Raw genomic sequence first — 12,276 nt, forward strand, 5'->3', positions numbered from 1 at the left:
CCACACACATGCTCCTAAACACCACAGGATTTAGGTTCTCCATCTCTGGAATGTCATTAAAATTGTCGACGGCCAGTTGCCAGATGCAAAAATCAGAAGGTAAATAAATTAGATGAATCTAACCCATTGGAGACGCATGCTAGTATGTGCTATAGAATTTTACCCAAACAAGAGGTATGACTGAAAGATTATGAAAGATTGTGAAAGAATCATTTGTGCAGGGGCAATGGGGTTATAAACAGTCCCATCTGAAGAGACGGACCTGCAGGACCCTGCTGCCATAGTGTTTGTTCTCTTTGTGCTTAAGGTTAAATTTAAGAATATCAAGTTTATGGGGTTCTTGGGTAGCTCAGTCGGTTAAGCATCGACTCTTGGTTTCTGCAGGGGCCGTGATCTCATGGTTTGTGGGTATGAGCCCTGTATCGGGCTCTGCGCTGGCAGAATGGAGCCTGCTTGAGATTCTCCCCCTCTCTCTGCCCCTCCCCTGCTCAGTCTCTCTCTCTGTTTCAAAATAAATAAACTTTAAAAAAGAATATCAAGTTTATCCTTGTTTTCGAAAGTCCTTGTGATGTTTGCACAATCTGGCGTATTAGAGAATCTAACTCATTAAATCTTTCCAATTTAAAAAGTGAAATGGATCTCAGACTTACAGTTTTAAATGGGTAGATGTAACCATAAGGAGAAGAAAGGCAAAAGAAATATAGATAAAATTAAACTTCCCTAAAACTTGCAGTCCATTAACAAATACTTGAGACTGGCAGAATTGTCATTCCTCAAAGAACTTACAACTGGGTTAATGTTAATGCTTTGCTAGAGGCCAAAATCAACTTTAGCTGGACAATAGCTGGGCTTTCAGGATCCCTAGGTCTTCTTTGGCATACCATAATCCTTTTGGAAACTTCCTTTGTCTTTATCTCTACAACCACCAACTTAAAAATTTATCATCAATAGCTCCTCACAACCCCATTACAGCTCTTCCTGCCCACAGATCCTGACCCCACGCTTTAATAAAAACACCTTTTTACACTGAAAATGTCTCAAGAATTCTTTCTTGACAGTTCCCTCCTGGCCCGCATCACATCGGTAAGAGTATTTGACTAAGTTGGTAAACAGTATTATAATATTAAAGAGAGCTGGATTTACAATATTTTAAGATTAACAAGAGTTGTTTATGTACAGCACAGAGAAACGTTTTGCTTTATAGCCCACAAGTACATCCATTTGATATGCTTTAAAAAGTTAGGACTTATGGAGGGGCATCTAGGTGACTTGGTTGGTTAAGCATCCGACTCTTGATTTTGGCTCAGGTCATGAGTTCATGGTTCATGAGTTACATCCCCTTGTGGGGCTCTGCCCTGACAGCCTGGAGCCTGCTTGGGATTCTCTCTCTCTCCTCTCTCTGCCCCTCCCCCTGAGGCTCTCTCTCTCAAAATAAATAAACATTTTTTTAAGTTAGGAATTACAGAATATACAGTAAACATAATTTTCCCTATTCCTTCCACTAAGTACAATGAAAAACTTGGAACATTATATATAAAACAAGTGTAAGTGTAAAGAGACTAAAAGGTGAAGAGAAGAAGGCAGACTATCTAGGGACCTTAGGATTCAAGGAAAAACAAAGAGGTAAATTTCCTGGAGTGTGCTTTTTTATGCCTCCAATTCCCAGACCAGGAGCTTAAAGAAGCCAGCAACCCAGAAATGTCAAAAGACACAAACAGAACAATGCAAAACAAAAGACTAACAAAAGCCTGTTGTTCTCTCTTACCCAAAAGTGCAAGCTAACAAGAAAGAATACTTTGAGACAACAACTGTCCTACCTCATCCAAACGTTCTCCTCACTCAAACCAGCAAAAGCCAAATAGTAACCTAGATCGTCACTTTCACCATCTTGTGATAAAGTGCCACAACCATCCCACCAAGATAACGTCAGAGAAGGCCCAGTAGGGAATTGGGACTTTCATGCCTTCCAGGTGGTAATGAACCCTGGCCACTTCCTGCGGCATCAGCAGAGACCATAGAGAACCTAATTCCCACCCCTACCCGGCAGTAAAAAGGCACCCTCCTCCTCACTCTTCCACTGGAGTGTTATCATAGGCCTAGTGAACAGGAGGACTTTCATCACCACCCAGAAATCAAGGGGCCACCCCACCCCCACTGTGTCAGTGGAAGCCATGTGAGGAGCAGCCAGGCACTTCTGATGAGGGAGCTTGAGGCAGGCTGAGGCAAAATACAAGCTAGCACAAACCCCCACAGGTGGGATGTGTGTGATAGTCCTCAGGCACTCCTGGCTGCCCAAAAACAAAGGAAAGGAAAGAAAACAAATGGCCAACTGATAGAGATCATAGACATACAGGACATGGGTCTCCATCAGTTTACAAATATCTTAGTAAACTGCAAGAAAAAGGCAATCCTTTCAATAGCCTAATCTCCAGAAACCTATAGACTCGGTTCCCTGAAGCTCCAACATCACCCTTTCATAGTGACATGGGGAACAAAGGCAAGAAGGAAATGGCAGGTAAAATTAAATTTCCTTATAACCTGCAGCCCATTGACAGACACTTGAGGCAGGCAGAATAAAAAGTTTCTCCAGGAACTCCCTACTGTCTTAATGTTAATGCCTTACTAGAGGGAAAACAACTTTAGCTTGATCATAGCAAGGCCTCAGGTATTTTAAGAGTCCTCTTTAGCATGTCAAAGACCCTCTAGAGGCCTCCCTTTTAACTTGACCTCTCTCTCTCAACTCCATAGTATATAACCAGTCACTCTTCACAATCCTAGTGCAGCAGCTCTTCTTCCTGACCATGGGTCCTGTCCCCATGCTTTAATAAAATCACCTTTTTGGACCAAAGATATCTTCAAGAATTCTTTCTTAGCCATTGGCTCTAGACCCTGTTAACCCTTCATCACCCCAAAATTTCATCACTTCTACCTCTTCCAGCCAGGAAAGTATCCCTGGAGGTCTCCTGGGAACCCAGAACTCCCACCCCCACCCAGCAGTAATGAGAAGGCCCCACCTCAGGTGTGAAGGAGGGTGAGTGGGGAACCTGTATTTTAACCCCCATGTGGCAGTAAGAGGGCAATGCTCCCCATGCCCCTGCTGGAGTGGTGTCAGAAAATGACAGCTAAAACAGATATAATTAAGATCCAGAATCTTACAACATACCATAACACCAAGATGTCCAGAATGCAATCAGAAATAGTTATGTTACCAAATATTAGGTAGATCTCAGACTCAATGAAAAAAGGCAGTCAATTGATACAAACACTGAGATGCCAGAAATGTTACATTATCTGACAAAGGTTTTAAAGTAGCCATGACAGAAATGCTTCAACAAGTAATTGTGAACACACTTGAAATAAATGGAAAAATATAGTCTCAACTAAGGCACAGAACACGTAAAGAAGAACCAAAAGGAAATTTTAGAATTGAAAAACACAAAAACCAAAATAAAATGCTCAGTAGCAGAATGGAAGAGGAAAAGGAAAGAACCTATGAACTAGAAGATAAAACAATAGAGAGACCCAGTCTGAACAACAGAGAGTAAACAGACTGAAAACAAAAATGAACAAAGACTAAGTGATCTGTGAGACTTTAACAAAACAATTTTATGTTCATTTTATCAGAGTTCTAGAAAGAGAGGAGAAACAAGGGTGAGGTGGGAAAAGTGTTCAAAACAATGGCTCAAAACTTCTGAAATTTGGGAAGAAACCCACTGGGAAATTTGCAAAGGGTCAATTTATCAAAAAGATACTGCAAATGTAAAGAAGAAACCAAGACAACCTCAGGTAAAGGAAGAGTAAGGTAACTTGTTGCCAGGAGACCTAGCCTAAAAGAATAGCTAGAAGAAGTTCTCTAAACAGAAAGGAAACAATAAAGGAAAGAATCTTAGAACATTAGGAAGGAGAAAAGAACACAGTAAGCAAAAATATAAGTAACACAATAGTCTTGCTTTCTCTTCTTAAATCTTCTAAATTGTGCTTAATGATTAAAACAAAAACTATGGCCACCTACTGGCTTTAAATGGATGTAAAGGAACTATTTAAAACAATTATAAATGGAGGAGGTTAAAAGCACATAAAAGGAGGTAAGGTGACAAATTGGTAAACTGAAAACAGCAGAAGACCATGGTAAGTTATGTGATACCCAAAGCAACCATTAAAAAAACTGCATAAAGAGAGACATTTAAAAATACTATAGGTTAAAAAAATACTACAGGGAAATCAAAATGGAATTCTAAAAAATGTTCAAGTAACCTATAGAAATACAAGAAAATGAAAACAGAAGTGAAAAACAAAGAAAACAGACAGAAAATGAATAACAAAATAGCAGACTTAGACCCTAAAATATCACTAATTATACTAAATGTAAATGTTCTAAATACACCAATTAAAAGACAGATTGTCAAAGTCAATTTAAAACCATGATTCAACTATATGCCATCTGCAAGAAGCTTACTTCAAATATAAAAATATAGGCAGGTTAAAAGTAAAAGGATGGAAAAAGACCTATCATCCAAACATTAATCAAAGGAGAGCAGTGATGGCTATATTAATTTCAAATAAGGTAGACTTCAGAGGAAAGAAAATTATTTGAGACAGAGAATGTTATATAATGATAAAAGGGTCAATTTACCAAGAAGACATAGCAACCTTGTATGTATAAGTCCAAAACAAAAAAACTGCAAAATATGTAAAGCAAAAACTCATAGAACTGAAAGGAAAAATGACAAAGCTCACAATTAGACATTTTAACATCTCTCTTTCAACAGCTGATAGAATAACTAGACAAAAAAACAGCAAAGATGTAGAATAACTCAACAATACCATTAATCAACAGGATGTAATTGACACGTGGGGCACCTGTTTGGCTCAGTTGGTAGATCTGTGACTCTTGATCTCAGGGTTGTGAGTACAAGCCCCATATTAGGCATAAAGCCTATTTAAAAAAATAAATAAAATAAAATAAATAAAACAGGATCTAATCAACATGTATAGAACACTCTACCCAACAGTAGAATATACTTCTATTTTAAGTACCCATGGAAAATTGTCCAAAGTAGACCATATACCAGACCATAAAACAAACCTCAACAAATTTAAAATAATTTAAATCATATGTTTTCTGACCACAATGAAATCAAACTAGAAATAAATAACAAAAAGATAGCAGGAAAATCCGAACTATTTGGAAACTAAACAACACACTTCTAAATAATTCACGGGTCAAACAGGAAATTCTAGGGGAAATTGAAAAATACACTGAATGAAATTAAAATGAATAGAACATACCAAAATTTGTAGAACACAGGTAAGCAGTGCTAAGAAGGAAATGTATAGTACTACATGCATACATTAAGAGAAAAGGAACACTCTCAAGTTAAAAGATAAAGAAGAGCAAAATAAACCCAAAGAAAGTAGAAAAGTGGGGCACCTGCCTGGCTCAATTGGTAGAGCATGTTACTCTTGATCTTGTTGTTGTAAGTTCAAGCCCATGCTGGGAGTAGAGATTACTTAAAAATAAAATCTTAGGGGCACCTGTGTGGCTCTCAGTGGAGCCTCCAATTTCGGCTCAGGTCATGATCTTGCAGTTTGTGAGTTTGAGCCCCACGTTGAGCTCGCTCTTGCTTTGGATCCTCTGTCTCCCTCTCTGCTCCTTCTGCACTTATACTCTCTCTCTCTCTCAAAAATAAATAAACATGTAAAAAAATGAAAAGTAAAAACTAAAAAAATAAAATCTTAAAAAAAGATAAAGTAGAAGAGAAGGAAATATAAAACAAGAGTAGAAATTAATAAAATTGAAACCAGGAAAAAAATAGAGAAATCAATAACCCAAAAGCTGGTTTTTTGAAAAGATCAATAAGATGACATGAAATACAGAGAAAACATGCAATTTACCAACATCAGGAATAAAACAGGAAATATCACTACAGACCCTACAGACATCAAAAGTATAAGGAAATATAATAAACAACTTTACACACATACATTTAACAATTTAGTGAAAAAAAAAAACAATCCTAAAAAGTTACTTAGTGTACTCCATTTATTTAATTAACTGTTTTGGAAAGATGAAATTTTTAAAATGGAGAATAGATTAGTTGTTGAAGGGGTTAGAAACAGGAGGTATGATAGGAGGAGACTGATGGAGAGAAGAAAATGTGGGTATAACCAAAAAAGCTACAGGAAGAATCCTTGTGTTCTAGATCTTGACTGTGGTGGTGGATTCAGGAACCTATACATGTAATGTTATGTAGAATGAAATAGACAGGCACACAAATGTAAATGAGTATAAGCAAAACTGGGAAAATCCGAATAAGATTGGTGGATTGTATGAATGTCTACTTCCTGGTTGTGATATTGTGGTATAGCTTGCAAGATGTTATCACTGAGGGAAACTGGGTAAAAGTACATGGGATTACTTTGCATTATGTCTTATAACTGCATGTAACTCTACCACTTGCTCAATAAAAATGTTTGCAATTAATAAAAAAGAAAAACCATGTATATCAAATTTATATATGCTGATTAAATATATAATAACTTCATAAATATGAGTAAAACCAGGACCAAATGTTTAAGGGAAATAAATTTGTTCAGTCATTTCAAGCTTACCAAAGTGGCTCTCATTTTCTGTAACATATAGTACATATATAAGTAAAATTACAATATTTATAAATTGAAATGTAAAACAATAAAAACTAGAAATTTACATGTGTTACTTTTATAAACTAATATAACTTAAAAGCTAAATAACTATAACAAATGTTTTGTGATTCAAAAGCCACTCTCATGAAAAACTACATAAAACTACATGAAATTCAAAGAAAAAACAGAAATGATTAAAGCACTTAGGGAAAATATGAAGACAGCGGCTTACATTGTAGATCCAACATATGGATTATTAGTACACCTGAGGAAGAAAACAAAATTATTGGAACAAAAAAAATTAATTTGCAACAGTATTTTGTTAAAACAAAGGGAAACATAAAACTATAGATTAAAGTGGTTTACTGTGTTCCAGAAATAAATAGGTGATAGATAGATAGATAGATCGATAGATCGATAGATAGATAGATAGATAGATAGATAGATAGATAGATAGATAGACAGACAGACAGACAGACAAATGGCTAATACAGATCCTGGTAAAATCATCTTCTCTGGCCATAAGTAAAAGACAAATATGATTTAGGGATAAAAAAGCAAAAAAATCAAGTGGCTGCAGATTTCTCTAGCAACTCATTTGCCAGAAGAAAATGGAACAATATCTGTGGAAGCTTAAAGGGAAAATGTTAAGACCACAAAATTCTATAAACTGTGATGGTACCTGGAAGATGTTTTCAAACTTGGCAATGACTTTGTAGGTCTATCTCTCCCAGAAATTCTGCCAAGGGAAATGGAGTGTAAGGTGGCGACATAGGCAGAAACTGTTTATAGATAGTCTGTCATGTGTCCTGCAGAGCTTAAGTCTCAAGACTTTTGGAAAATCCGCAAATAACTAAAATTACATTCTTTAATGACCTAGTCAATTTATTCCAGAATAGACTGCCTGACTGGTCTTTTGGACAGCCACCAGCTAATCACCTTAATTAGAAAAACAAAATTCTTTCTAGTCTAGCACCCTTTTCCCCCCTTCCCCTCTTCCCTTTTTTCTTATATAAATTCTCTTTTTGTTGTCTTTTCATTTCTTTTTTTTTTTTTTGTCTTTGTTCACTGATAAGAATCTCATGAGTGTCCTTGGTGTACTTGGTAGTTAGTTTTACAACTCACTAGATGGTTCTAAGTTATGCGTTTCCCTTCCTGGGAAGCTATCAAAAGACATAATGCAGACAAACAAGAGATGAATAAAAACAAGTGACTCACAGACTGGGATGTCATGAGAGAAAAGGCTTCATGATGAACATTTAACTTGGTTAAACATTTAATTAAATGAAATAATCACAGCAAGAAAATGGTATACAAATATTATAATTCTTGAAAGGAAGGCTATAGAATGTAAAAAAAAAAAAAAAGCAATTTTTTTATCACAACAGATTAAGACAGGAGCCCCAAAATGCATTCTAAACTGTGGAAGAAGGAGGAAGGGTGTATAATTGACAAAGTCAGTAAGTACTATTTTTTCCAAGTAACTGGCAGAGGCTGGGGACATTAGTTAATAAAGAAAACTGATTGTATAGCAAAATATAATACAAGGAGGAAAAGAAGCTTTAAAAGTAGAGGAAAAAAAGAAGTGATGGAAATAACCCTAAATAAAGCTTTTGTAGCGAAACCACAAATGGGATAGATTCAATTATATTATGAACATTGAAATTGATTCAAAGAGCAAAATATCATTCTATATTCTTTACCAAACTCACACCAAGGACAACTCTATGCAAATTCATTCAAGGATCTCATTGAAATAGTCAAAATACCACATGGAACTTAAGGGGGAAACACTCAAGACACCACATTCATTTCAGAGCAAGCCAGTGATATTCACCACTGTCTTTTTTGACCATTTATTCTAGAGGGACTAGCAAAAGCAATTCGAGGAAAGAAAGAAAGAAAACCGGAAAAGGTGGGAAATTTGATGAGGGCCAATTATCATTGTTTGCAGAATATTTATTTATTTACTGAAAAATCCAAGATCAACGAAGAAACTCTTAATAAGCAAGAACTGTCCCCAGAAATGAAGACCATCTGGAGCAGAGGCAGTGGGAATGCTAGTAGAAGGGCAGAGAAAGGCAGGAGTGGGGAGGCTGGGGAGAAGCAGCCAGAAGAAGAAAGGAAGGAGAAATCCACAGAGTCCCTGCTCTACCTGATTGGCCTCCGTGTGTGCCATCCCTGTTGTGGAGGGTCCCCAACACAGCCCCAATCTCTCTGAAGCTGTTTGTTGTCCCTGGGTTCCCAGGGGACCACCACCTCAGCTTGCCAGAGTTCTAGCCCCCTTCTTAAAGGGCCAGAGTAACAGGAACCCAGATGGGGAAGGAGGGGGTGGGGGAAGGGTCTCACTGGTGGGCTGTGGGGCCCAGGCCTGTCCTCATTTCAGTCTCTAGGCTCCTGCCAGGGACTCCTTAACAGGATGTGACTGCATGTGTTTACACACTCACCCAAACCCACATCCGTTTTCCCTAGTTCAAGTGCCACCTCATATCAGGTCCTATTGTGCAGCAGGACCTAGAAGACAGGAGGGAGAGATAAATAGTAAGAGTCTGTAAAGGCAGGGGGATGGGCACCTGAATGGCTCAGTCAGTTAAACATCTGATTCCTAATTTCAGCTCAGGTCATGATCTTGAAGTTTATGGGTTTGAGAACCATGTTGGGCTCTGAGCCTGCTTGGGATTCTCTCTCTCCCTCTCTCTCTCCCCCCACCCCTGCTTTGTGCATACACTTTTAAAAAATAACTTTGTAATGGGGCACCTGGGGGGCTCAGTCGGTTGAGCATCCGACTTTTGGTTTCAGCTCAGGTCATGATATCATGGTTCATGAGTTCGAGCCCTGTGTAGGGCTCTGTGCTGACAGTGCGGAGCCTGCTTGGGATTCTTTTCTCTTCTTCTTCTTCTGCCCCTACCCTGCTCATGCTTTCTCTCTCAAAATAAATAAGTAAACATTAAGAAAAAAAAAAAGACTTGATAACAGCATAGGAAGTGCCTGTGTTCAAAAGTTCAGCAAAAACACAGGGCACAAAACTGATGTTCTGGAATTTAAAAAAGACAACAGAAAAAAATATTGGAAGAAAACATACACAAATGTGGGCAGTGGGTGTCCCTGACTGGTTTTATTATGAGCTGTTTTGTTCTTTAGACTCCTGCACCTTTCACGCAAATTTTCTTAAAATATTTCTATAGAATATGTGTATTTCCATAATATATGTAGAAACATATGCTATTTTTATAAGCAGAGAAGACACACTTATTTTTTTAATCTTCCCAAATCATTCAAAGTAACACTACACGCAAATTTAGCAAAAGTTTTAAAACTTCACTCACCAGACATTTTTTTTTTTTTATGTTTTATTTATTTCTAGGAGAGAGAGAGAGACAGCATAAGCAGGGGAGGGTCAGAGAGAGAGGGAGTCACAGACAGAAACAGGCTCCAGGCTCCGAGCTGGCAGCCAGCACAGAGCCCGACGCAGGGCTCGAACCCACGAACCGCGAGATCATGACCTAAGCGAAAGTCGGACGCTTAACCGACTAAGCCACCCAGGCGCCCCATCACCAGACATTTTTAAAATGACCCTCCCTTAATTGCAAAATCCACAGACTGCCAGCCGTCCCCAGTGTAGTTACCTTCAGCAGGATCTAATTAACAGGAGCGAAGGCAGTGGGAGATGTTTGGGCTCAGCATCCTCATTTACTGGGCTCCTACTGTTGGCCTGGCACTTTCCATGACATTACCATGTCATCTCCATTGAAATGCTAAGTAGTGGTTTCCACGCCCACTTTACAGACATGAAATTGGGACCCCAGTATTCAGTAAATGGCCCACCAATGATCTGCTATTAAACAACAAAGCTGGGACTCAAATCCCGAGGAATGGTCTCAAAGTTTGTGCTCTGTCCCTTATTCTGGTGATTTCCCAACACTCACCAGCTGTGGAACCCTCAGTCCAAACAAATGCCACCTGATGTCTTAGTTTGGTCAGCCTGCCATCACAAAATACTTCAGACTGGGTGGCTTTGACAAAGAACTTTTTTTCCCCCCACAGTTCCAGGGGCTGAAAGTCCAAGATCAAGGTGCTGGCAGGGTGGGTTTCCTCTGAGATCCCTGCTTCTTCACATGGTTGTCCTTCTGTACATGTGCACCCCCTGGTGTTTCTCTGTATGGCCAGATTTCCTTATTTTATAAGGACATCAGCCATATTGGATTAGGGCCCCCAACAGCCTCATGTAATCACTTCTTTAAAGGTCTTATCTCCAAATACAGTCACATTCTGAGGTACTGATGGTTAGGCCTTCAACGTATGAATTTTGAGTGAGCACAAATTAGCCCATAAGATCTAGACTCTAATGTGTAAATGTGTCCCATTGGGGCCTGGGAGGCCCAGAACCCTACTCTGCATTCACTCCCTAAAAGCCCTTATAGGCTCAAGGAAGAATAATTGGAAAATCACTACTTTTTACAGCTTTGAAAAGAGAAAAAAAATACTCAAAGAAACTCAGTAAAATAGAATTCCACACATGAGCCATTTCTGTGAAAATACAGATGGAGCCATCAGCTGATTTAATACGAAGACTGCCACATTTCATGTGATATTTTCCTCATCATCCCTCCACACTGGCCAGAAAAAAATTATTTTTTGCCTCACCCAGTTCTCAAACTGCAAGGATAGAAAACACCCCAGGAGGTAGTAAGCTTTGTTCTTATACATGTATATTCAAAGATGAAATATTAAGTATTTTGGTTTCATAACCAGCATATTGGGTGGTGGATAATCCACTCTGGGGAGTGTATTATTTTTAAACATCTTCTTCCTCTAAACAACCAAACTATTTTTGTTATCACACAGTAATCTGTAATAATCACTACTGTCTTGATTCATTCTTTAGCAACAATTAACATTAAAAAATAAATTTTAATTTAAAGATATTCAAATTCAGTAAAATATTTCATGCATGAACTAAAATTTGTTAACTTACCACACAAAAATATGCCAAACACTTTGTATTCTTTCATTGTTTTAAATCTTAAACACAAGTAAAACTCATAATTAAAATAACATAATTACTGTAACTCATGCTGTTTCTTTTGTATTTTTCAAAGTTTATTTATTTATTTTGGAGGGAGAGGGGCAGAAAGAGAGGGAAAGAGAGAATCCCAAGCAGGTGCTATGCTGTCAATGAAGAGCTTGACATGTGGCTTGATCCCAAGAACTACAAGGTCATGACCTGAGCTGAAATTAAGAGTTGGACGGAGCCACCCAAGCACTCCACCTTTTGTATTTATAATTGCTCTACTATCCTCTATGATTCTGAATCTACTGTTTAAACACAGGAGTATGGGGCACCTGGGTGGCTCAGTCAGTTGGGTGTCCAACTTTAGCTCAGGTCATGATCTCACAGTTGATGAGTTTGAGTCCGGCATCATCCTCTGTGCTGACGGCTCAGAGCCAGGAGCCTGCTTCCGGTTCTGTTTCCCTCTCTCTGCCCCTCCCTCATTTGCTTTCTGTCCCTCTCTCTCTCAAAAATAAATAAACCTCAAAAAAATTTTTTAAACACAGGAGTATGTATTATACTGGTTGAAGACATGAATTGCATCTAAAATGAGCTTTAAATCCAAACTATTAAGAACTTCC

The 12,276-nt window shown here is 38.2% G+C and overlaps 1 protein-coding gene across 5 annotated transcripts in view; it reads right to left on the minus strand.

The window, feature by feature from the left end:
- Positions 1-12,276, minus strand: part of R3HCC1 (R3H domain and coiled-coil containing 1) — a 42,206-nt gene that overhangs the window by 9,777 nt on the left and 20,153 nt on the right. For 3 of the 5 annotated variants that reach the window (XR_005530436.1, XR_005530437.1, XM_039243764.1), the window contains exon 1: positions 8,801-9,042. Coding sequence is in view for 3 of the 5 variants with exons in the window: in XM_039243764.1 (XP_039099695.1) it covers positions 8,801-8,824 (24 nt within the window). In the remaining 2 variants the exon portion in view is untranslated. Of the gene's footprint in view, positions 1-8,800; positions 9,043-9,092; positions 9,160-12,276 lie in introns of those variants that run through there. The other 2 variants (XM_039243765.1, XM_039243766.1) reach the window with 2 other exon arrangements.

The sequence above is a fragment of the Hyaena hyaena genome, unplaced genomic scaffold (assembly GCF_003009895.1).
Source record: "Hyaena hyaena isolate Hyena2069 unplaced genomic scaffold, ASM300989v1 scaffold_230, whole genome shotgun sequence".
NCBI lineage: Eukaryota > Metazoa > Chordata > Mammalia > Carnivora > Hyaenidae > Hyaena > Hyaena hyaena.